This window comes from Suncus etruscus, chromosome 6 (genome assembly GCF_024139225.1).
Source record: "Suncus etruscus isolate mSunEtr1 chromosome 6, mSunEtr1.pri.cur, whole genome shotgun sequence".
NCBI classification, from domain to species: domain Eukaryota; kingdom Metazoa; phylum Chordata; class Mammalia; order Eulipotyphla; family Soricidae; genus Suncus; species Suncus etruscus.
The window spans coordinates 11,612,565-11,639,678 of record NC_064853.1 but is presented as its reverse complement, the minus strand read 5'-3'; the positions used below and the strand labels follow the sequence as shown (position 1 = coordinate 11,639,678).

The following is a 27,114-nucleotide window of genomic DNA, read 5'->3' as shown; positions in this document are numbered from 1 at the left end:
CTTGCCTTGCAAGCAGCCGATCCAGGACCAAATGTGGTTGGTTGGAATCCCGGTGTCCCATATGGTCCCCCGTGCCTGCCAGGAGCTATTTCTCAGCAGACATCCAGGAGTAACCCCTGAGCACCGCCGGGTGTGGCCCATAAACAAACAAACAAAAAAAAATTACTCCTGCCTTGCTTAAGGAATCATATGGGATGCTGGGGATTAAACCTGGGTCAGCCATGTGAAAGATAAACACCTTACCTTCTTTTCTATTGCTCTGGCCTCCAAGAGTGATTTTTAAATAATACCTGAAAATCAAAATCATAAAACAAAAAAATACTTGATAAGTATAATCACAACAGAACTTAGCACTCCCATTCAACAAAGGATATAATAGATATAGTGAGAGCAAAATATATTTATTCTTTTTTAAATCATATACAATAAAACAACATAAAATAAAAGAAACAGAGGGGGACTATTCAGTGCGAGAGTGCCTGCTTTATATGCATGAGGCCATAAGTTCAAATCTTCACAACACCCTGGATGCTTCACAACATCCTAGCAGCCCTGCTGGCATTGTTTCCACTGCCAAATTAAAATGTGCAATCATGGCACACCACAACCTGGTGTGTGTGTGTGTGAGCACCAGGGCTAAGGGTTCTGGTCATCACCATGCAGGTGCAGGGAAGGGTGGCAAGATCACAAAAATAAAAACAATTTTAAAACAGAATAAAAGCCCAAAATAACTTGGTAGAATATTAAGCTCACTTACAAACAGGGAAAAAAGCAAATTAAAGGAACAAGATATCATTTGTAACTATCTGACTGGGAAGATAGATGCTGGGAGATCAGGCAGATGAGAATAAAATCTGGTATAACCAAGCCACAAAGAAATCTAACAGCTCTGAGATAGGTTGATTCCTATGGATGCAGGAGAGAGAGGCCTGCGGAGCATCAATGATTTGCAAAAAAAAAATCATAACATCATGACAGAACAAAGGATCCCAGAACTGAGTAACATTATGAACCTAGGTGCTAAGAGCCAAATTGTGCCTCCACTGCTAACTCATATGTTGTTATACTAATTCCCAGGCCTTTAGAATGGGGCCTTTTTTGGACATAGCTTTTTTAAAGAGGTCATTGGGTTTCTTTTTATTATTTGCCTGTTTTGCTTTTTTAGTCATATCCAATGGTGCTAGGGGTAAGGGAGGGGGAGGATCAGCAGGTTGTGTGGGGAGTGAGGACTAGCTTCTCTCAGTTTATTTCTTGGGAGTCAATTCCTACAGTGCTCAAGAGCTCATGCAGTGTAGGGATAAAACTTGGGCTTCCCACCTGCAAAGTATGCACTTCAGTTCTTTGACCTTTCTCTCTCTTAATAATTAATTGTGTGTTGTTGTTTTGTGGAGGGGAGCAGACCCAGTGTATACAGGGCTTACTTCTTACTCTGGCTCTTGGATCACTACTGGTGTGCTTAGAAAACTATATGGCATGCTGGTTCTGAACCCAGGTCAGCCACATGCAAGGCAAGTACCCATTCTCCAGTCATTAACTTTAATTGAGGTTATTAAGATGAACTCTAATCCCATACAACTGGGGTGTTTTAAGAAAGGTTGAAGTAGACATCAGCAGACATAGAAGCAAGACAATAAGGAGAGACCAGAAAGTTGGTTATCAACAAGCACAGGGAGAATGGAGCAGAACCTTCCATATCAGTTCTCACCCAATGCTGCCAGCTCCTGTTCTCAGGGTTCTAGCCTTCAGAACCATAAGATAGTAACTACTTGCTTTAAGCCACCCCATCCACAGCACTTGGTGATGGCAGCCTGAGATCACCAGTGCATTGTTTCTAAAGAGGGAACCTAATAGCAGCAGTTGTTTAGGCAACAGAAAGGACTCCAAGGCTTGCCTCTGTAGACAGGCCAGCGTTGGTTCAGACTTGGCCACTTTCAAATTGCCCATCTGCCAGGAGTTCTTAAGCCTTCCTTCTTCTATAAAATAGATTAAAAATAATAATGGGTCAGGGTATTGTGAGGATAGATTAAAATAATACTTGGAAACACTCAGAAAATTTCTTGGCATATCGACATACAGAGCAAGTATGAATTCCTATAATTACAGAGAACTTTCGATTCAAACTAGACCTGAGTTTGGATCCCAGATCTTCTGCTTAGGTAGCAATTATTTCATATTCATGTAGTCTTGATATGTAATTTATAAAATGAAAATAATGATCCATCTTTACTGCCTGGGTTACAGGCACGTGCAATGCTAAAGACAATTGCAACCAAAAGAGTTTGTCTTTGAAATTCTTCCCTTGGCTCTTGTCAAACATTTGATCATGCAGTTGGTAGCCGAACCAGGGCTCAATCTTCAGTCCTCATCTTATCTGACTGCTCAAAAATATTTCACCCTACCCGCCTCTCTTTTCTCTTAAAAACTCTATCTTTTCTTGACTTCCTGTACTCGTTGAACCCAACCCCTTCTTAGTTTTCTTCCCTAGACCCTTCTCCTCTCCCCAGTTTTCATAGAGATGGGGGAGAGTTGTTGGCAGCATTCAGCTTGGTTGAGTCATTGGCTTGGTGCTCAGGAGTGACTTTTGGCAACGCTTAGAGAGCCACATGCAATGCTGGGGTTGTCCAGATACAAAGAAAGCATCTTCACCCACATACTTTCCAGTATCTTAATGTAGGACTCCTGCAAGGAGCAGTCTTTTGCTCTTTCTCTCTCTGTCTCTTTGTTTCTCTGTCTCTGTATCTCTGTATCCTTTAGTGATCAAGACATAATATTATGCCTAACAGCTAATGCTAATCTAATATCTGTAGATCTCTTATTCAACATGCTCACAATGTTCCTCTTTCTCTCAGTGCCCTCTTTCTCCTTCTTCAGGGATTTCTGTTGGCTTGACATTGAAAATACCCCAAACCCAACTCTTAAGCACCATCTGTTTCCCCTGACTTTCAGCTGCCATCTTGGTCTGTACCACTGTCTTAGTTCAGTCTGGCATCCATCTTCACATGACTGGGTGGCTAACACACTAGAAATGCATTTTTCTCCAAGTTCATGCAGCAACTTTTTCTCTGTATCCTCCTAAAGTAGAGAAAAAACCTGGCATCTTTTCTTTTCTAACAAAGTCCAGTCTTCAGGCTTCACCCTTAGGACTTGATTTCACTTTAATTGCCTCCTTAGAAGATCATGATGGGGTTAAGGCTTCCACATATATGAGTCTGGGGAGAGACAGTTTAGCCCATTGCAGTCACTATCTTTCATGGGGATTACTGAATAAAAAAAACTCATTATTGGATCTCCCTGGTTTTACACAGACCAGCATCCCATCTGTTCTGAGCACAGCAGTTGAAGTGATCATTGTAAATTATGAATTGGATCTTGTTGTTCCTTTGCTCCAAATTCCCTGTGTCTCGGAGTAATAGTTCAAGTTTCACAGTGGCCCACAGAGCTCTACAGAATTTCTAGCTGACAACTTAGTCACTGTATTTTTCCCTGACACTCCCTTGGGACTAACTGGATCTGTGCTTTTCATTAACTATATAACAGAAATCTCATGTGTATTTGCTTCTCTGTCTCCCTAACATTCTTCCCACAAATACTGCTCATTTTTGTGCCTGCCTCCTTCAATTTTTTGCTTCAAAAGATCTTTCCTGGGAACTGGAGAGATAGTTAGTAGAGTGAGTAGGGCACTTGCCTGGCATGCAGCCAATGGAGTTCGAACCTTGCCACCCAAATTGGTTTTCTATGCACTTCCTAGACTTACACTTGAGTGCAGAACCAGAAGTAACCTCTCAGCACCACCAGTTGTGACTCAGAAAATACCAAGGAAGGCCTATCCTGAGGGCTGCTTCTAAAAATACAATCTTACCCTCTTCCCTATCCACTTCTAAACTCCTTTCAGTAAAGCTTTCTTTCCCGAGTGCCATGCATTTCCTTGCAACAAATAAGATTATTGGCATAGGCTGTATTTTATCATCTATGACCAGTTTCTCCTTGCTAAAATCTAACTTTCACAAGGCAGAAATATTTTGTTGTTTTTGTTCATTTGTTTTTTCTTGTTTTGTTTTGTTTTGTTTTATCAAACCCAAGGACCTAGAATAGAGCCTGGTACTTAGCAACCACTTTATAAATGGCTTTTGAGCATGGAATGAAGAACTACTGTGTTCTACAACTCAATAGACTTGTTCTGGCTCACATGGGCTGGGTTCTCAGGACAATGTATGTGTTAAGATCAGGCATGAATTGGCTTTCTTCTTGTAGGCACATAAGATGTTTAGAGCCAATGAAAAATAGCTAGTTTGCACTTTAAAACAGGTATAACCATTCCCTCCTGGCTGTTACATTACATTGTGCATCTTTATTCTTTTTTCTCTTTATTGGTTTTTCTTTATTTTCTTTCCTTTTTTGGGGGGCAGGGGGGGGAGGATCACACCCGACAGCGCTCAGGGGTTATTCCTGACTCTATGCTCAGAAATCACTCCTGGCAGGCTTGGGAGACCATATGGGACGCTGGGATTCGAACCACTGACCTTCTGCATGCAAGGTAAATGCCTTACATCCACGCTATCCCTCCGGCCCCTCTTTGTTGGTTTTTGTACCATAACCAGGTCTTTTTCCTGGTTCTGTGCTCTGAGATCATTCCTTAGAGTGTAGGGAGATATTTGGATCAAATCCAGGTCAGTCATAGGCAATTCAAGACACATGCCCACAGTATGGCTCTGGCCCCATATTTTCTTTTTAAATAATACTTTTTTATAAATACTAAATCTTGAGGTTTCTTGCTATGCTTCTCTGTGGTCCTCAAGATGTCCAACATCCCAAATTCATTTTATACATTCCTCTATGGAAACAAAAGTTTCAATAGCTGAGCTGGGAAGATAGTGCCAGTAAAGAGATAAAACTCTTGCCTTGCACATGGCCAACCCAAGTTCAATTCTTATACTCCAAGCCCCTGAATCCTACAGAACCACGGGTTATCTCTGAGCACTGCTAGGTGTGGTCCCAAAATAAAACTAAAGAAGGTTTCATCAGCTGGCTTTGGCCATGACCACACCTCATGGATTAGCATGAAAATTGTTCTTTGCTGTTCATTTCCTTTCCTGGATTGTCTCCAATCACATTAGAACATAACTTTCTATAGTTTACATGGCTCATTTTGTTATCCATCAGAATCACTCTTCTTAAAAAAATGGATATCACAAGAACACAAAGCATGTCATTGGATTACTTTTCATATAGAAAATGAAATTTTAGAGTCAGAAATGTAGTACAAGGGATAAGTGCTTGTATTGCATATAGTTGATGCCAGTAAGATTCCAGGCACTGGGGGCCAGAGCAATATAACAGCGGGTAGCTCATTTGCAAACAACCAACCCAAAGTTCAATCCTCAGCATCCCATATGGTCCTTCTAGCTTCACCAGGAGTGATTCCTAAGTGCAGAGATAGGAGTTACCCTGATCATCCCTGTCTCACACATTCACACACACACACACACACACACACACACACACACACACACACACACAGCCAAGAAAAGATCCCTGGCACTATATATGGTCTCACTGGTACCTCCAAAAAAGACCTGAGCACTGAGTATAAACCAACATACTGATACACGGACACACACACACACACACACACACACACACACACACCTATATCTTGAATTTCATTCTTATTCTAACCTTTCTCTTACTAGTAAAACAGGACAGTCATGTGAGTAAAATATTTCAAAATTATTTAAGAATCCGGAAGATTTGGTATCAATGAAATGGCCACAACGTTGAAAAACCTTATGAGATAACAAATTAGACAACTAACACCACCTGCATATATTTATGGCTGACCAGGGGCCATAAGAGTCTGTTTCCTTATAGGGAATGAGTCTGTGTGCTTTTATTTATAATCATGCTCAGTATTCATGACCATATCTGCAGAGATTCGGAGGAAAAAAGTTCCCAAGTGCATCACCCTACACATTTGATCTTATATTCCACTTCATGTCCAAAAGCTTGGGCAATCTCATAGTCTTATCAAAACTCCCACTTTCCCTTGTCACACAATAGACTATATTGTCTGAGTAAAAGGGCGCAGGGTGGGGAGGAGGAAACACCAAAGAACAGGTGAACTGATGGGTGCCCAGAAGCCTCTTTCCCTCTGTGCAGTCTGAATTATTTCCACTGGGCGGCAGCACATGACTTTTTTTTAAGTCTGCTTAAAATTTTTCTTCATATATGATCGTTTTGATCATTTGATTGTTATAAATAACAGAAGTAGATGACAGTCTGAACTCCCACATCTGTTATATTAAGGTTCCAAGACAAGTTAATCATTTAAACATTTTATACTTTTTTAAATTTTTTATTTTTAATTATGAGAACAATGATGCAAAGAGGACAACGTAAAGTTTCAGTGGAAGGACAATCGCCCATAAACAGAGTTCTCAGAAGAAATCCCCTTGATGACGCCTAAATATTGAACTTACAGTCAAAGAACAGTAAGAAAAATAAGGCAGAACCCATGTACTTTGTCCACAAGTCCCCAGATTGTAGGTACATTATAACATTTCTTAGCAGTACACAAAGCAATCTAAAGCCATAAACATTTTATATTTTTGCAAATTCAAAACATTTTTGGGTTTTGTTGTTTTGTGACTACCCTCACGTATTAGGGGTCTGTGGTCAGGATCATTTCTGGCACTTTTTAGAGGATCTCGTGGTGCTGAAGATCAAATAAAGTCCTCCTGCATGCAAAGCACATGTTCTGTCCATTGAGCCATGTCTTTGGTCCTGTTTCAGATCATTTTAGCCAGGTGTGGCTTGTATTTCTTCAGAGTAAATTAAGGAATTTATAAAGTTGTTTTTTATTTTTTTTAGTAAAATAGAGTTTCATGAGAAAATTAGTATATTCTGACTTTATGGACAATTTTTCTATCATTTACTTCTTTATTTATTTTACATAACCATAGAGCACACACTATTGGATTAGCATGGGGTGTTTCCAGTGACAATCAAGAACAAGATGGAGGAATGAATTTTTGTTATTATGGACCAATTTCAATCCATTGTTTCCATATACAGGTTAATTCCAAGCCTAACCTCAGCAATAAGAACCTATGAGTTCTATGACTGAAGTTTGTACTAAGTTACAATTGTCTGTCTTCTTCCTAAAATAATGTTTACTAGTTTGTGTTTACTACTAGTTGACACCAGACTTTGATTTTTTTCTGCATTTATCATTCTTCTAACTTCCTAAAATTCAACCCCTCTCTTGAATGCATTTTGCCAATTATAATCCTTTCTTCTATAAATAACGGTAAGTCAATGAAACTCATAGGCAGCAGGAACATTTTTCATGTGTACAAAATGAAATCTACTACAGCATTCTCTGTGTAATGAGATCATGGATCTAGACAGATCATTATTAAAAACCAGAGAAGCATAGTCAGAGACCACAGAAATTCATCCCCTGTGACATACATCTATATAATTAATTTTGCTATGTATACAGCACTAGTGATTCGAACTATTTACAAATTTGAGGCTAGAGAGGTAGCATAGTAGGGCACTTACCTTGCCCAAGGCCAATGTAGGTTAAATCCCCAGCATCCAATATGGGCCTCCAAGCACCATCAGGACTATTTCCTGAGTGCAGAGCCAGGAGTAAGCCCTGCAAAATACAGGTGTGACCCAACGAATTGTTATAAATTTAACTTTTGCACATCTCGTGGGTTTATGTTTCTTTCCTTCCATAAGTTACATTGATCCATGTTCAGGGATCACACACTGGGTTGCAGTGCTCTCATACTCTAGGCATGGCACCAGAAGCAAGGGATCACTTTGATCAGCACTGTGGAGCTATGACTTATAGAAGTCACACTCATTGACCTCATACAGGCAAGGCAGATTCTCTATCCTGAAATCAATACTCAGACCCCACAACTCACATTTTTGTCTTTCTATTTTAATAAATGTTATACAATATTATTCATTTTAATAAATATTGTATAATTATTTATTCAAAAATCTTAATTTTTTCTAAGTGCTTTCTAACACAAAAGCATTAATTTGAAAAGATATATGCTATATTCATCGCTGTGCTGTCTACAATAGCCAAGATTTGAAAATAGCTCAAATACCCAACAATAGATGAGTGGGCTTTTTAAAATGTGCTCTACATGTGGAATACTACTCAGATACAAGGAGGAAAATGAAATTCTGCCTATTGCTACAACTAATCAAAGGGTGTTAAGCACAATAAATCAGAGCAGGAAGGATAAATACCAGATACCTCATTCTTGTGGTATATAAAAAAGTTAATCAGGGGTTGTAGAGATAGCACAGTGGGTAGGGCACTTGCCTTGAACACAGCTAACCTAGTTTCAATCCCCTGCATCCCATATGGTACCTTGAGTTCACCAGGAGTGATTCCTGAGGACAAAGCCAGGAATAACCTCTGAGCATTGCTGAGTGTAGCCAAAAAAAAGGGTAAACCAACAACAAATAAAACTGAGGTTTCTAAGGGATGGGAGGTTTAGAAAGATGAAAGAATGGGGTGGGCTAAATATGACATAAGGAAAGTGGTCAGAATCTTGGACAGTTAAATGGTAGTGGAGATTCAGTCACTTTGTAACCAAAGGCATAAATGACATTACTCTTCTAAACTATATTTTCTCAATAGCAAAAATAATTTTTAGGGGCTGGAACAATTGTACATCAGGTAAGACACTTGCCTTGAATGCAGCCAACCCAGGTTCGATTCCCAGCACCATAAATGATCCTCCAAGCCCACTATAAATAATTCCTGAGCACAAAAACAGAAATAACTTCTGAGTATCACTGGATGCAGCCCCAAAACAAAATACAATTTTAGGGAAGAAACACAAAATATTTTTGAAATTTTACATGAAGTTAAAGTCTTGGCCCATACACGATCAACCTTTCAAGAAAGTATCACACTGAACATAAACAACTGTTCTCCTTTTGTATGATGAAGAATTCTGGGTTTCCGACCAAACATCTGAAACCCAACTCTCCCAATCCCAATTAGCTCCACAGAACTTTGTCCAAGTTCCATGTGCTCTTACTTATTGCTTCCTACTTCCAAAAGGAAATTTGTCAGAATTAGATGTTTTATCAGTTACATGTTTGTCTTAGAAAAAAATGTATTTCGTTTTTGGGGGCCTGGCCTCAACTGTACTTGCGGACTACTCCTGTATCAGTGCTCAGGGGCTGCTTTCAGCAATACTCATAAGATTATGTGATTTAAAAAACCAAACCTAGTGCTTCACACATGTAATCAAGTGCTGTCCAACTGAGCCACATCCTCTCTCCCATAATATGTAATAGTTTTGGTGGTGATTTAACAAATTAGAATTATATTTTTCTCTTACCTAGAAGAAAACATCTGAGGGACCTATCTCTGACTTATAATTTTAGGTCATCACAAGCAAGACCTAATAAAACTATTAAGGTCTTGCCATCAATCTTTAAAAAGGACATATCTAACAGACTTCTTAAATTAATTTTTTTGGCTTCCATTTCCTTTCTCATGGCTGCTTTTATATCTTCTTCCAATCGATCTGTGCGTTTTGGTGGACTTGGAAACTTGCTAAGGTTTCTCTCTGTATCTCCAGATGTTAGGTTTCTCCTTAGTTTACCCATATTTCTTTGCATTTATTGATGTGGTAGTGCCTTCCAATTTTAGCCGGATTTTGCCACCTGTGTCTTGGGTACATTCTCTGGGATACAGCTGTAGGAATATATATTGGCTGAGGTTGCCAAGGTAAATTTATTTTTTAAAAGAAAGTTCTTTCTGTTTTTTGTTTGTTTTTGTTGTTTTTTGTTTTTGTTTTTGTTTTGTTTTGGGGACACACCCGGCGGTGCTCAGGGATTACTCCTGGCTATCTGCTCAGGAATAGCTCCTTGGCAGGCACGGGGGACAAATGGGATGCCGGGATTTGAACCAACCACCTTTGGTCCTGGGACGACTGCTTGCAAGGCAAATGCCACTGTGCTATCTCTCCGGTCCATTTTTAACTTTTCTGGTTTTATACTAGAATCTTCCACTTAAATTATACTGGCTCAAAAAGTCTCAGGGACAGAGAGCACCACAGATATTCAATGACTTGTCTTTAATTTGGAGTTAAATATTCCACAAATTTAGGGCCCTGTTATTAGGAAGAAGAGAGAATAGTGTTGAAAAGCACATGGCAATCCCTATCACAATGTTTATTAGAATTTTTCTTATGATTATGTGTTAGGGAACTGGAATATAGACGACATAGCATAGGGATTAAAGTGCTTGCCTTGCACTCAACTGACCCCAGTCCATTTTTTGCACTGCATATAGTCTCCTGAACATAGAGCCAGGAGAAACCCCTGAGCAAAGAACCAGGATTAAACACTGAGCAGTACCTGGTGTGGTTCAACTTTACCTCCTCCCCTCTCCTAAATGGAGGGGATATTGGAATCAAGTGACCTGGAAAATAAGTAGTTAAATAAAATGCACCTATTATTTTATACATATTTAAAGTATTGATGTAGATTATTTTTCCACATAAGAGTGATACATTTTGAGGGAGGCAGTAGAATGGAGCACACCCACAGGTACTCAGGAATCACTCTTGGCCATAACTTGGAGGGTGGGATCAAACTGGGCTCAGCCTTGGGGCTGGAGCAATAGCTCAGCGGTAGGGCATTTGTCTTGCACATGGCTGACCCAGGGCAAACATGAGTTCAGTCCCTGGAGTTCCATTTGGTCCCCTGAGCAAGGAGCAATTTTTTGATTGCACAGCCAGGAGTAACCCCTGAGAGTCACTGGGTATGGCCAAAAAAAACAAACAAACAAAAAAAAAAACTGGGCTCAGCCAGATACAAGCAAGACCCTTAACCCCAGTACTAGCACTCTGTCCTTAAAGTGATACATTTTTGAGTGAAAAAAGAGCAACTATTTTGTAAAATCATGGAAAAATTGGCACCTACATTGTTTAATCATAGATGCCGGATAACTTTGAGGTTAGTCATTTTTGGTGTGAGTTTTACTATATAATTTATACTCTCCTGTATAATTTGAACTTTTTACAATCAGATAATACTATTTCCAGGAATATCATAAAATTAAAGTAACAAAATTACCTTTTTTAATATATTTTTATTTAAGTAACATGATCATAGTTGGGTTACAGTCACAAGCAGAACAACCCCCTTCACCAGTGTAACATTCCATCGTTAAGGAAACAAAAATAGTTTTCAAAACTTTGTATTTGCTAACCATGCCCTGCAAATGCAGTCATCATGTCTGCATTTGGCCAGCTCCATAAGATCAATCTATTCTTGGAAGACATGTAAACAAATCTGTGAAAATTTATGGGTATGGCCAGATTTCACTGTCCACATAGCTGAAAGCTGGCAATCTCGGTGTAGAAGCTGGCCAAGTCCCTGTCCTGTCAAAGCCACAATCACCCACAATCAACACTTCACCAATGGCCCTGTTTCACTTACTCCTCTATGGCTCTCTGCAGAGACACCACTCTGACTAAAAATCCAAGTATTTGAGCTAACATCTCCATGACATTTTTGGAGTGACTGCAGGCACCCATTCCCAGTCCCTACCCCAATACCACTTTCTCATACTCCCAGAAGTCCTGGCAGCCAAAAACATGCCCCACAAAGGCTCATTATTAGCAATAGAGCTTGGAATTCCTGGCCAGCTTCAATTTTTTGATACTGTCACCGTGGTAGGAACAAATTTAGACACTAATATGAATTTGAAGCCACTTAATGTTTAGAATCAAAAGAAGTAACAGAATGATCAACTAACAAGAGCTTAATAAACTTCTGACAATGACTTAATGACCTCATTGCAAGATAAATAATTTTCACAAATTTTCTTGTTGCTGTACTCTTCCTTTTGTCTTTTTCTTTCTTTTCTTTTTTCTAAAATAATATGGCTCCCACTTACCTGGAAAGAAGTTTATTATGATAAACTATGTCAATCATGTGATTCATGATTTTTAAATAAAGTAATTTATATATTTGGGGGGTTGGGCCACACACCCAGTGACGCTCAGGGGTTACTCCTAGCTATGCACTCAGGAATTGCTCCTGGCTTAGGGGACCATATGGGACACCAGGGATCAAACCTCAGTCTGTCCCGGGTCAGCCACATGCAAGGCAAATGCCCTACCGCTGTGATATCGCTCCAGTCCCAGTAGTTTATATATTTTTAATATAAATTACTGGGACCGGAGCGATATCCCCCGTGCCTGCCAGGAGCTATTTCTGAGCAGACAGCCAGGAGTAACCCCTGAGCACTGCCGGGTGTGGCCCAAAAACTAAAAATAAATAAATAAATACATACATATAAATTTTTAAAAATATAAATATAAGACACTGCTGACCTATGACAGACCATGGTTTGATCCCCCAGAAACCCATATGTTTCCTCAGCCAGAAGGGATTTCTGAGCACATAGCCAGGAGAAACTAACCCCTGAGCATCACCAGGTATGGTCCCAAAACAAAATAAAAAATTGGTTTGCACACCAATCTTTAGCAAGACTTGTCAAACTGCTTTGTGACATTTACCAATTTCATATTTATAGTATTATAAACTTTATAATAAATTTGATGATCAATATTTTAATAATATGAGACAAAGAAATAGTGATGATTTCTTGTAAAAAAAAAAACTTTCAGGACTTTTGAGAAGGCCAGGAGTCACACCCAGAAAGAACAAGAGACTACTTGGGCCCCTGAAGGCAAACTATGTGCGCCAGCCCCTTGAACTACTTTCCAGCCTGCATAAGACATTTTTGTCTCATACTCTGTCTTTGGTGAATGAGTTTTGTACTTTCTTTCTCTGAGTTTTTAGTATGATATTCAGTATAAACAATGCTGGGTTTTTATTAATCCCTTCTGTATATTTATGCAGGAAAAATTTTATTGCCACAAGTAATCATTACCCCTATTTCCAGCTGTCAGTATGATTGTACATGAGACTTGGTCCCTAGAGATATAGTTTGAAATCTTAGGTTTGCCATTCCTGTACATATAATGGTAAGCATTTTGCCTTCTTCCCCATTTCTCTAAAATGGACAGAATAATGACTTTTCCTTATTTAATAGGACATGCTGTTGGTAGATTGAAAATATAGATTGGAAATGCTTTGCAGTTAAAAGTTGTGTGTTTGTGTGTGTCTGTGTTGTGTGTGTATATATCTATACCCTTGAGGCACAACAGCTTATCTTAGAATCTAGGGCTTAGGCAACATGGGCTTTTCTAAGCAAAAGCTCTTGCCTTTGCATTACTCACACCTGCAGCCAATGTGGCCAAACAGGTTGTTTGCAACTTCAAAAGGCAAAGGGAACATTGGAAGGCAGGTGCTTTAAGAATGGAAATTGCTTCGCTAATCCAGAAAATCATCGAAAAAAAAAAAAAACTCCACCATAATTTCTTGCATTACTCTTTTTGCTACGTGGGTAAACCTTCATTTATTGGGCCCATTGTATTGTATGAAAGGGTGTTCTTTTAAATAGGTAATCCGTGATTTTCTTGGAATATCAATTTGCAAGAAGTTCACTAATTCCAAACAGCTGAGTATTTTAAACTCTTGACAGAGGAGAGAAAAAAAAAAAAAAAAACCTCAAAAGGTTAAGAACAAATCTCTTTCCCATTTAACTAAAGCAAAAACAGAGACCGAGCTCTATGAGGGAATGCGTACATGCATGTATACACAAAAACATACATGCACACAAATATCTCATTTCCTTTGAAACAACATCTGTCTTAACCTCCACTTTCACAGGTGGGGAGAATGAGAGGTGATGTGCTCTGAGGCTGCCTTTATGATGGTAAATTTTCTCTAAATTAAGTTGAACTAAGTATAGCACTGAAAGGATTTAAAGTCTCCTGCTTGTTTGGGTCTCCTGTTTGGCACCTGGACTTGCTCATGTTACCTTGGTAAACAAGCAAAACCCTTCTTAAAGTTTAAAAGTGTGGATGATGTTTACTGAGTTACAATTTTGGGGTCAATTTTGGTTCCTTTTGCCATGCTGATAAATTTCTGGTTCTTTTTTTTTTTTTCTACTAAGGAGATTTTGTGATATCTTTATAACAGAAAGCTTTAATATTCCATGAATAGACAGTCATTTCTTCATATTTTATGTGCCCTTCCAAATCCCTAGTCTCTTTTGTGATCATAGTTCATTTGAAAGAGAGCCTGGCTATCTAGAACAGGGATGCAACTGTCCATGGCTTTTGAGGTCCATGCTCTGCTTACCCGATGCATGAACCACTGAATCAAGACATCCTTTCCAGACTCTCAGATACTTTGGCATTGCACTGGGTTTTCGCCACTTTGAACATTGAGACCAACTTTCAAGTTATTTCCCTTGCGTACTCTCTATTTCTTAAAGTTTCCACCTCTAAAATATTCTCAACTTGAATTATGTCCCTCGGAGGTTTGGATGGGGCTTATTTGACACTTCCTTTAAAGTAAACTTGACTCTTGGAAGATTTTTTCACAGAGTGCAATGTGGCATTTTGACTGAATTATATATTTCCTCTTCTTTTCAGCTCCATGAATGATGCGTCTCATCCAGATGAATCTAGTCAGCGCAGTGATGTCTCCCACCTTCCAATTAAGATGGAAAATACCTATCAGTTGGGTGTGTTACTTTATTATTCCCCTTCTAGCTTTGTGCTCGTCAACTTAAAATAATATCAAATATCTGATGTTATCTTAAATGGTAGCACCAGTTGAATGAACCTTGGTGAATTGAGTTGGTTTTTTTCACAAGGTTTGTTTTGTTTTGTTGTTTTGGTTTTTTGGTTTTTGGGTCACACCTGGTGATACTCAGGGGTTACTCCTGGCTATGTGCTCAGAAATCGCTCCTGGCTTGGGGGACATTATAGGACACTGGGGGATCGAACCGGGGTGTGTCCTAGGTCAGCAGTGTGCAAAGCAAATGCCCTACTATTGCGCCACTGCTTCAGCCCCTGAATTGTTTGATATTGCTTCAATTACTTCCCCTGCTAAGTGAAGCCAGCACCCTCTGCCTCCTCTTCTTTATCGAATATTTGTCCAATGCTAAGCCATGAACAGGGCAACACTAATGTGCACTGGGTATTGCTGAGTGAAGAAATTTATTAGCTATTTCTGGGTTATCTTGTAAGTTATTTTTCTATGCACATGAATTAAATAATAGATAAGGGTGCTAAAATGTTATCAAAGAAAACCAGCCAATGTTGTTGCTAAATGGAGGAAGAAAGCCTTCCAGGCTGGTCCCTAGTTGATAGAGATGTTTATCCCTTCCCACTGAGGTTTTGGGTCGTTGAAAACAAAGATCTTTGCACCTGCCCCTGTACTTCCAGGCAGAGTCCACAGCGAATATCTTTTCTCACTCATGCTTCCTCCTAGACCCACTTGTTTTCACTAAGTTCATGCCTGCCTGCTATTATCAAAATCCACATATAATTACTGCTATCTGGAAACTCCACTGAGACTTGCCAATGACCAAAAGAAGACTCTATGGGTTCCACAGAGCTGTTCCATCTGTGGCCAGTTTACCCCAAGAAAATTATAGAGCATCAGTGCCTTCCCATAGGGTCTTGTAACCAGTTTTCTACACTAATTCCCAAGACTCTCTAAAACACAAGGCTCCATAAGAGGCAAAATTGCTGATATTTTCAGTGCCCGAAGCAAACAAGTAATCTTCCTGCCCTTTCTGGCTCTTAATATTTCTCAGTTTTCCTTGTGAAAGTCCCAGGTTCACCCTCAGAGATTGCCTTAGGCCCATCATATTTTGCTCAAATTGATACAAGCCTCAAAGCTTTGATGGGGTCAGATGCTGGAAAGTATCATAATCCTGACATTGGCCAAGCCCTGGAAGTTTTAAGAGTTCATTCAGAAAAATGCCTTGATGGGGCCTTGACCCATGAAAAATTGAAGGGGTTGTGGTAGCTTCTGCCATTAGGCTGCCGCATGAAGTCTGAGCCTGACCAAACCACATCCTAATGTCATCACTTGAGCTCTTCTAAGTCCATGATCTAAGATGTCCCAGTGAGGCCAGTACGGCTTAAGTCTGCTTTTCCCAATTTGTGACAGAGACTGGCCATTGGTAACTGGCCATTGGGAGTATTGGTAACCAAGAGTGATTCCCTGAGCACAGAATCAAGAGAACTCTTGAACATCGCCCTAAAGTAAAATAAAAATAAAAGGAGAGTACCTAAAAGATAGCACAGTGGGCAGGGCACCTGCCTTGCATACCACTAATCCAGATTCCTTCTCAGGCATCCTATTTGAGCTCAGTCATGAGTAAGTAATACTTGAGTATAGAACTAGGAGTAAGCCCTGAGCATAGCTAGGCATATCCCAAAACTTTGTGCTCCACACACCTAAAGGGTTTGTGTCATATTTCCATAAGAGATATGAGTTAAAATAGGAAACCTCTGAATTGGCAAGATATGAAGGAGTTAAAGCTTTCACCTTATAGTGGCCAAAGTAATAATGCAGGTGATAAGGTGCTTGACTTGTACATGATTAACCTGGGTTCAATCCCAGACACCCAGATGATCCCCCTGATCCCAGAGTCAAGGGAACTCTTGAACATGGCTAGGTATGGCCCTAAAACAAACAAAGCGGGGAGTGCCTGAAATATAGTACAGTGGTTAGGGCACCTGCCTTGTATGCAACTAACCCCGAATCCATACTATATGAGCTCTGTCATGAGTAATCCCTGAGCATAGAACCTGAGCATATCTGGGTGTATCCCAAAAACTGAAATAAATAATTTTAGGAGCTCCTACTGTGGATATAGTGTTTTCCAACAAAACACTTATTATCTGAATTTTGTCTTTATGATTAAAATATTTTACACTTGACAGATCAGCTAACTATCTTACTATTCCTCAATCTAAAAAAAAACCCCTATTTCTACTTGTACTTTTTTCTGGGCTTATTTTACATCTAAAAGACTTTCTATGCACCTCTGGTAAAATTTCTCTACACAATGTTGGCAAGAAGAATAAGTGGTAGGGGCAGGAATCAGGCCATCAGCAGCACAATCAGGTTTAATTCATTCTTTACATTCTGTTCAATAACATTTGCATTATTCTGACACATTTTAAATGTTGAGCATGTTTGACTACCCTTTGAGTAATGGCAGCCACCATGACAAGACTCTGTAGAGAAGAAAGAAGGGAATGAAAGAGAAATACTAGGAAGGTTTGGTTCCAAGTCAAGCACCATTTACATTCTCACTACTGAAACCTGAGCATGTTAGGCCCCAGGATAGATCTGATGCATCTGAATTCTAATACTAGTTTGACAGATGTTGAATAAATGATGTGTGGCCAAGCTAGTTAGCATCCTTGCATCTCAATTTTTTTCATCTATAATTAGGGATGAGTCCACATGTCACAAAGATCCCAGGAGACAACACCAAAGGCATCGTGTCTTTGACTTGTTTCTCTGTTCATTGTACAAATGAATCTTCAAGTCACTAGCTTCAGGACTTTATCATCAAGCACTAAAATAAAAGCTTTCTATGACTTTCAGTTGTACTTCCTATTCATTAAAACATGAGTTCTCCACACAATTTCCTTCTCTCTGGAGCTATAGCTACAGAGGAATCAAATTCTCTAAAAAAAAAAAAAAAAACAACAACAACAAAAAAAAAAACCTCTGAGTAGCATGGCAGCCACGAGCTTCAGCTGCCATCTTTGCCATCACAACTTCACATCCTGTTAAGGGTAAAGCCAAAAGTCTTCCCCACTAAATGTGAAAAAAGTCGCACAAAAACATCAGTTTTGATCAGTTTCCCTGAGAGGCTCAGATCTTTCCATTAGATGCTCTTTTTGTTTGTCTTTGTCTTGAGGCCACACCCAGGAGTACTCAGGGCTCATACCTAGCTGTTCAGGGATCTCTTTTGTCTGTGCTCTGAATGCCCAGGATCATATCCAGGTCAGCCACTTGCAAGGTAAGTGCCTTGCCCACTGTATTCACTCTAGTGCCAGCTCCTTTGTAGGGAAAATCCAACCATCTCTCAGCACTGACCTTCCTGCCCCAGGAAATCCTTCCCAATGTGGAAGAGCCAGACTGCCTCCATATCTCTGCACTCTCCTACTTTGCTGTCCTCTCAGCAAATTAATTCTCTTCCCCTCTCTCAATGTGAGGTAGCAACAAAAACACAACACTCAATCAACAACACAAACAAGTATTTAGTGAGTGTATTTGTGCATGGCTGACACGGTTCTAAGCATTTTAAATGTTGCCCCATTTAATTCTAGCAAAAGCCAGTATGTGTTTTTTTATTGTCATGGTTGAAACGTATATCTATTGATTAACCAGATTCTGAGCTCTGGAGCTTCCGAAGCAGTGTCTATCCCGGTGGTAATACAGTGCTTTCAACTTCCTTGGTGCCAGGAGCTGCAAGGTATTCCTGGCAGTACTAAGGGCAGGGAAAACCTGGGAGGAGATATGGAGACAGCATATATGTCAGGGACTGAACCCAGGGCCTCAAGCATGCCAGGCATACAATGTCGGCCTTTAAGCCATCTCTCCAGTCCTAAATACCAGCTCTTTAAAATTTCTTTCTTCAATCTGGTTTCTCTGAATAAGTTTTTTCTTCTTTATTTTTCCTAGATTTTTTTTCTCTCCTAAACCATTTTTGTTCTGAAAAAAAAAAAAAAAAAAAGGAAATGTTTGAGCATAGGCAGTAGTTGGCTCTGAGAGTAAGTGAACTTCAGGAGCTTGTTTTGGAGATCAAATGCCAGCCCCTGGCCCTCTCTTTGCCTCTGCAGCCCAACCCAAACAAGGCATTGGCAGATTCTGACTGGAGAAAAATGACCAGACAGAAACAAGTACTGAAAAAAAAAAAAAAAGCTTGTGACCATTTCTCAAATATTTTCAGAATAGAATCTGATTAATGAGGTCTTTAGAAAACAGAAATACAAGGCCAAATGAAGCTGGTGAGAAATTGGGAAGTGGCCAGTTTGGAAGAAGTCACATGGTCCTTCAAGCCCCTCCAGGTGAGCCCTGGCATCAGATGTCCAAGCAGCAGATGCCCACACTTCCTCTGCCCAAACACTGAATAGTTGGCCATGAATCACTAGGACTACTGGCCCTCAGGTTCCTTGAATAATACTTGGAAGTATTATTCCCCCAAGAAAAACACTAGCCAAATACAGAAAGGCTACTATACTAGTACAGCAGGAATTCCTGGACAGAAGGACTCCAGCGGTGCCAAGATTCAATACCTAACAGTAATGGGGGAAGCTCCACTCTTTGTGTTCTGCTTCCTCCCAGTACATGTTCTACCTTCTCCTAGTGCAAGAAAATAATTTCTACAGTCTTACATCCACAATCCTAAGGGATCCCTATGTGGTGCTGAGTACAGAACTAGAGTTTGCTGCATGCAAGGCAGGACTCTTAACCCCTGTACTATTTTATCCCCAAAAGACTGATTTTCCCCTCCCCAAGATTCAGATTGAAATAGATAAGGCCTGGAAGATAGGACTGGAGTGCATTACTGCTATGTGAAGGTGGTAAGTAACAACCTTCAATACCATGTGGTCCCAGAACTGTTTAGGGGCTCACACATGTGAAAAAGAAGAGAGAAAGCTGGTGAGGAGGAGAAGGGAGGGAAGAAGGGAGGAAAGGAGAGAGAAAAGAAGAAAAGAAGAGAAGGGAAGAGAAAGGGGAAAAGAAAAGGAAGGGGAAAAAGGCTCTAATTGGCTTGGCTTGGACCAAATGCCACTCCTGAGCCCATCAGCCTCGACCTTGGCTCAGGCACAAAGGATGTGGTGGTGGCTGCCAAAGGAGCCCATGGAGGGCTGGAGAGATTTACAGGGTAAGGCTTTTGCACAGAGTTAAGTAGCCCTCAAGTACCACCAGGTGTGACCCAAAGCCATTCCCCTTCCAAGAAAAAGACCCCCATGAAAAGACCAGTGTCTAGGAGTAAGTTGCAGAAAGAGAATCTCAATCTTGAAGAAATTGGCTGTTTCCTGGAGAAAACAGTCACTGTACCACACAGCCAACATGTATGGTAGAATATGTGTGTGCATGAATAAATATGTGCATGCAGGGTATACATGAGCATTCCTGATATACGCAAGTGAAAAGAGAGAGACATTTGTCTAAAGGCAGAATCTATTTTCTGCAGTTGACTTAGGTAGTATCATGTTTTTAATTTTTAAATAGAAGGGAGAAAATCATCTGCAAACATAGCCTCATTTCAGGAAGTGTGTAGTGAAAATCACACAACAGCTGTACAGGAGGCTGCTGGCTGCTGCTTGAGTACCTACCTGGGCTCTTTCCTCCAGGATCTGGGACCCTATCTCTAGCTCCAAGAAGCAAGAACAAGAGCCAACCCTTCCTATGTAATTGCTTGTACTGACCAATAGAGCTTCAATCTTCAACCCTTGGACCACAGACAAGTTTCATTGTGCAGAAATAGAAAGGTTGACAACCACAGATCTTGGGAGCTGGAGAGATATTACTGCTGTAGCACAGTTGCCTTGAATGCAGCTGACCTGGGTTTAATTCTGACTGAACTTATGAACTCCTGCAGAGTCAGAAGTAACCCCTGAGCAAAGGGAAGGAGGGAGAGAGGGAGGAAGGGAGGGAGGGAGGGAGGGAGGGAGGAAGGAAGGAAGGAAGGAAGGAAGGAAGGAAGGAAGGAAGGAAGGAAGGAAGGAAGGAAGGAAGGAAGGAAGGAAGGAAGGAAGGGAGGGAGGGAGGGAGGGAGGGAGGGAGGGAGGGAGGGAGGGAGGGAGGAAACTAAAGGTCTGTTACCTTGGTTATAATTATTCATCCATCTATGGAGGGATTTGCAGGACAGGTACTGGTCCATAGGTGTAGAATTTTTTTTTTCGTTTGTTTGTTTGTTTTTGGGCCACACCTGGCGGTGCTCAGGTTACTCCTGGCTGACTGCTCAGAAATAGCTCCTGGCAGGCACGGGGGACCATATGGGACACCGGGATTCGAACCAACTACCTTCGGTCCTGGATCGGCTGCTTGCAAGGCAAATGCCGCTGTGCTATCTCTCCGGGCCTGGTGTAAAAATTTTAAAGGAAACTTTTGTAGAGCAAAGATTCCTCCAGCTGTCTAGAAGTATAAATGAACACTCACATGCATTCTTTTTTATTTAATATCTTTATTTAAACATCTTGATTACAAACATGATTGTAGTTGAGTTTCAGTCATGTAAAGAACACCCCCCTTCACCAGTGCAACATTCCCATCACCAATGTCCCAAGTCTCCCTCCTCCCCACCCCACCCCTGCCTGTACTCTAGACAGGCTTTCCACTTCCCTTATTCATTCACATTGCTATGATAGTTCTCAATGTAGTTATTTCTCTAACTGCACTCATCACTCGTTGTGGACTCACATGCACTGTACCAGCTGTCTTGGCTTTTCCGTTCCTTCCTCATCCTGATTTAATTCAATGGAATGATTACTGTATAATCAAATAAAAAGACTCAGTTATGTAGCAACAGGAGGCTGACCCATGTCAGTTGCAGGCTGGGCCAGTGCTTCCGGTGGTACTGTCCAACCAATCAGAATATCAGTAAGAAGAAGGGTAGAGGGAGTTAACTGGGATATATTCTCCCTTGTGCCTGCCCTTGGGTTCATTTCAGGCTCCTTAGACTCATCAACAGGACTTTCAGGGATCAGTGTTGGTTCCCTTCTCTGATTCCTAAAGCCAAGGTTGTTCTGTGGGGTGACATTCTGGCTTTCACTAGCTGAAATTATTCCCAATTTCCTACATCCATTTCTTCTGAAGTTTTCTGATTTGGGTCTTCTTGGAATTATTCTAACTTAAGTCTACCATATGTCTCCCTAGACCCTGACTGATTCAGTCATAAAAAGAAATACTTAGAAGATACTGGTGGTGATTAAAATAGAATTGGCTATAAATCGTGATTTCATCCACATCAGTTTGGCAAATAATGACTGAGCCTTTTGTAGGTCAAGTTTCAAAACTGAGTGTTGCTGGGAATGGGCATGGGCATTGGCATGTGACTGGAAAGATGAGAAGACTCCTAGGAGGCTCAGGGAAGATTCCTGGGATGTAAGAAAAAGACTGGGCAGCTGAGGTGCCTGAGGGATGGCTCGTGATAAAGCACCTATGTGAAGCAACTTCTGGTTTATCTGATATTTCTGCTCTAAAGAAAGACCAATAGGGAGGGCCAGAGAGATAGAATGGAGGTAGGCCATTTGCCTTGCATGCAGAAGGACAGTGGTTCGAATCCTGGCATCCCATATGGTCCCCCGAGCCTGTCGGGAGCAATTTCTGAGCATAAAGCCAGGAGTTATCCCTGAGCGCTGCTGGGTGTAATTCCCCCCCCCCCCAAATAAAGAAAGACCAATAGGATTAAGAATACAATATAGGGCACGGAGAGATAGCACAGCGGTGTTTGCCTTGCAAGCAGCCGATCCAGAACCAAAGGTGGTTGGTTCGAATCCCGGTGTCCCATATGGTCCCCCGTGCCTGCCAGGAGCTATTTCTGAGCAGATAGCTAGGAGTAACCCCTGAGCACCGCTGGGTGTGGCCCAAAAACAAAAAAAGAATACAATATATTGGCATGTATGTGAAGAGAACTGGTGAAACTGTTAACTAGCTCAACATCATTAGGGAAAAAAAATATGAATACTTCTCCAAAAACTAAGAATTGAGTTTCCATGACCCAATAATCCCACTTCAGGGCATCAACCCCAAGGGCCCATAAACTCTATTCCAAAAAGACTTGTGTGCTGCTGTGTTTATTGCAGCACTGTTCACAAAAGCCTAAATCTGGAAATAGCCCAAATGTCCAAAAACATATGCCTGGATAAAAAAATATGTGTTATATAGGCTTTTTCTGCTCTGAAGAAGCCTATGTTCCCTCTTGAACACGTATCTCTTTCCCTTTATCTCACCTCATATTTCCTGAAGTTTCTTTAAATAAAATGGTTTTAACTTCACTAAGAAAAAAGAAACTATGGTGCATATTATTTAGCTATAAGAAAAGAAGAAATCAATAATTTTCTGCTTCCTAGATAGATCTGGAGTGTATCGGGCTAAGTGAAGTTAGCCAGGAGAAGGAGAGATACAGAATGATTTTTTTCTTATATAGTATAAGAGAAAAATAATAAGAAAATAACAAATAATATTGTTAAGAATAATAAGGAAACAGAGGCTCAAAGGCAACAGAACTGACAAGAGAAATGCTCTATAACTGAGCTCTCCAGAGAAAGGGATGGAGTGGGGGACAACACTAAGACAATGGTGGGGGCATGTAGTGTTGAAACATTGTAGGCATGAAACACTACCATTAGCAGTATTGTAAATCATAGTGTCTAAATCTAAATATATATATTAATAATTTTTAAAAGATTATAAACTCTAGGTCAACCTGGGGACGGATCTCAGCTCCTGCCACCATGTGATTCTTGCTACTTAAGCAGTGGTAATGTTTCTGTTTCCATCTGTGAAATAGAGATAACCAGAACATGCACCTTAGAGATTTATTGGAAGTTTCTATCGGGTAATAAATGTAAATACGTATGATAGACATAGCCATTATCTCTACCCTGATGATTATCTATTAAATGCTTACCTCTGTTTGAATTCTAAAATCATAAGTGAAATGTTTCTTATGCCTTGAGCATTGTATTGGGGTCTAGAGGACAGTCTGGTCTTGTTCACCGTTTCACTATGGGGCTGGGGGAGGAGAATGTCAACCTTTATCAGGAAGAAAAGGATAATTGTGAGAATCAATGCCTCAGGAGTACAGGGAAGAATCCTTTCTTACCTGAGGAGAGAAGGAAGATTTAGAGAGGACACATTTGAGCTGGGAGAGAGGGGAATCTTGATTTAATAAGTGTTAAGAGCAAATGCAAATACCAACAAGCCTTTGAAATCCGGAAATGCCTGAACCTGAAACAGCAGGCTGACAGGAAACTGTGGTGATGGTTAAGAGGCTACCAACAGGTTCACAAGAGGCCCGACCTCACACTTTTTTGTGGGGACTATCCAACTGGAATTGAAAGCAGCTTCTCCAAGTTGAAGTCGTGGGATAAGCGATTGGGGGAGGGGGGAAGGGAGATCAGAATTTAAGAACTGGGTGAGTTGCTATGAAGGATGTGGAAACTTTGAAGTTAAGTCATTAATAGTAAAGGATGAGAAAGGGGATTCTTTCAAAGTCGAACGCCAATGGTCTTTTGTCTTCTCTGCCCCAGAATTTGACAGGAAACCTCATTAGAAAAATACTTTTCTCCTTAAAGAGAAGTTCTCTCCCAAAAGACAAAACGTCTCTCCATATTTCAGAACTCCTGATTAGCCTCTGGGTGAGCAGAGAGAATTCGAAATTACTTCTTAGGAAGGAATTTTATCTGTTTTTTTCAGGCCCTGCCAGACTTTTCCCTACTGTGGTTGTTAAGAATCTTTTGAAAGATGTGTTAACTAACTCTCTAGAAGAAGAGCATTATGAGCCAGAGTTCTGTCGACAGATGACTAAAACCATTTCTGAGGTATGAATATGGTTTACCTAAAATGTTAACTGTAACCACACTTATTTAATGCATAGCCCCCTAACTTGGATGAAGGCAATTAATTTGCTGTGGTAGTAAAAATGCTTATTGATACTTTATGAGAAGATAGATTGGTTCATAACCAGTTTGCAAGCATGTCTCTGTATCTGTGTAAAAAAAATCTGCCTGAAACATATATGTAACATTTGAGTGAAATTTGAAAAATTAATTTTCAATATAGAGACTCCCAATTAATTGTTTAATTTACTGTAAAAGGTAGTTTAGTTATAGCATTTTAATGAGCGAGGCAGCTTCTCTTGAGTACCCATAATATTATGGCCTTTTAATGATTAAATACATTTCTGTTTTTATCAACCAAAGTGCTGGCACTCTTTCAGGTTTCCTGTACTGTCTTGTTTATATCAAAGTATTTAATAAACATTCATGATTAATCAAGGTACAGGAAACTCCAGATTATGCTTCCTTAATTAGAGGCGAACTTGATGGTATAACTTTAATGCCAATGTTCTTTGAAGAGAAGCCACCTTCACTTATATTTTTAAAGACTAATAAATCTATTCAGTTCTGGACTCTGAATTACATTTCACATTTCTAGATTATTTTTCTTGTGACTTAGAAAAAGTTATTATTGCTGATGCTAGCTATAGTTTGGTCATTAAATGTCCTTCCTCCCGAGGCTAGGAGTCTCTGCAGATAATCTCAGCAATACATTGTGCTATTTCCTGCAGTTTATCTACTTTATTCATGACACAGAGATTCAGAACCAAGTTTCAATGTGGCAAAGTGAGAACATTGCTTTTTTCTTTTTCTTTTTCTTTTTTTCGTTTCTAGGTTATTAAAGGCCGGATCAAGGACTTGAACATCCCTCGGTATAAGCTAATTGTGCTTGTTCACATTGGACAGCTGAAGAAGCAGGGCATCCTCATTGGGAGCAGATGCCTCTGGGATCCTAAAAATGATACTTTTTCATCTTACGTGTTCAGAAATGCTTCTCTCTTTGCTCTTGCAAGTGTCTATGCCGTTTACTTTGAGTGATTGAAAAATTAGAGCTCTCGTTCTTACTTTTTGGAAGCAGGGAATACATTTTCTCTCTCTGCGCAGAAGTTTCACTGCCTATGTCTGAGAATGAAACAACATTAATATCTCAAACAACTGGAGGTTTGGGAACTGTTCATATCTCTAGAATTGGGGAAGAGGAGAATGGCCCAAGAAAGAATATTGATTTTCCAAAATAGGGACAAAGTCTTGATTCTGCTGTAATATTTTCCATAGACAGAGATTCTTATTAAGCATGACTTTTTTTGTATGAATCATTTTAATTACTGTTTCATTAGAGTCAGAAATTTCTGTATTGTATTTGAATGACGAAACGGCTTTTTTAAAATAGCCTCTGACCAATAATGACCGTAGACTATTCAACACAGCCTACACAATGATACATTTAATACGTCTCAGAGCTGCATATTGAGGAATACTGGTTTTCATTTTGCACTTAATAAATTGAATTGCATTCATTAACTGCAATTATAGTTACAGGTACCTGACAGTTAGACTGCAGAGGTAGAATGAATGATTTCATAACAATTATCGTTGTCTCGGCGGGGCTGTTCTCTAAAACAAGAAGCTCTTGTGGGCTGCCTACACTTTACAAAATTGTGGGAGAATTGAATGTTGGCTTTTCAATAATGGGAACTATAAAGAGAACAAAGGCTTTTTAGGGTACTGAAGTAGACATTGTAATATTAAATATACATGATGCTTAGTAGTAAGTGTATCTGTAACACATCAAATCATGTACTGGAAAGAGACACCACTTTTAAATGGAACTGCCTGACGTGCCTTGGAATAGGTTTTCCTAGGCTAGCAAACTTTTACACAAAATACAGATTGGGTAGTTTAACCAATAAAACATGTATATTTACTATTTTGTTCCAATGAATTTAATATGAAAGTGACCCAATGCAGGTTTGAATGGCTGAATGTTAAAATTTACAGGCTGAAATTGCTTATTATTCTGCTGGTTAATGTATCTTGTACCATGGACCGTTTATTTTTATGGAGCTTTCAGCCCTTTGTGTGCATGGAAAATGACTCCATGGCGTTGTTCTTGGACAGGAAGTGAGTTGCCTACAGGCCATTTGTTCAAGGTCAGAGACAAAGTGAACACATATGGAGAAAATTAGCAACTGCCATTCTCCTAAGAAAAAGTGATTGGTGGTCATTCATACCAAAGGAACTTAACAATGGGGGAAAATCAGAGCTTTATCATTTAAAAAAATGTACCTATGTCTTCCTTATTGCTACACACACACACACACACACACACACACACACACACACACACACACACACACACACACAATGTAGGCTTTTTTTATTGGGAGGGCACACCCAGTGATGCTCAGGGGTTACTCCTGGCTATGTGCTCAGAAATCGCTCTATATGGGAGAGCATATGGGTCGCCGGGGGATCGAACCATAGTCTATCCTAGGCCAGCCACGTGCAAGGCAAACGTGCTACCGCTGTGCCACCACTCTGGCCCCAGAACATAGGGCTTTTTATATACTTTTTTGTTTTGTTTTGA

The 27,114-nt window shown here is 40.1% G+C and overlaps 1 protein-coding gene across 1 annotated transcript in view; it reads left to right on the top strand.

Moving 5' to 3' along the window:
• DYNLT5 (dynein light chain Tctex-type family member 5) overlaps window positions 1-25,565 on the top strand; it is a 37,109-nt gene extending 11,544 nt beyond the window's left edge. The window contains exons 3-5 of the mRNA XM_049775455.1: window positions 14,568-14,659; window positions 24,385-24,509; window positions 25,362-25,565. Of these exons, the coding sequence (XP_049631412.1) occupies window positions 14,568-14,659; window positions 24,385-24,509; window positions 25,362-25,565 (421 nt within the window). The remainder of the gene's footprint in view (window positions 1-14,567; window positions 14,660-24,384; window positions 24,510-25,361) is intronic.
• Window positions 25,566-27,114: the final 1,549 nt, after the last annotated feature.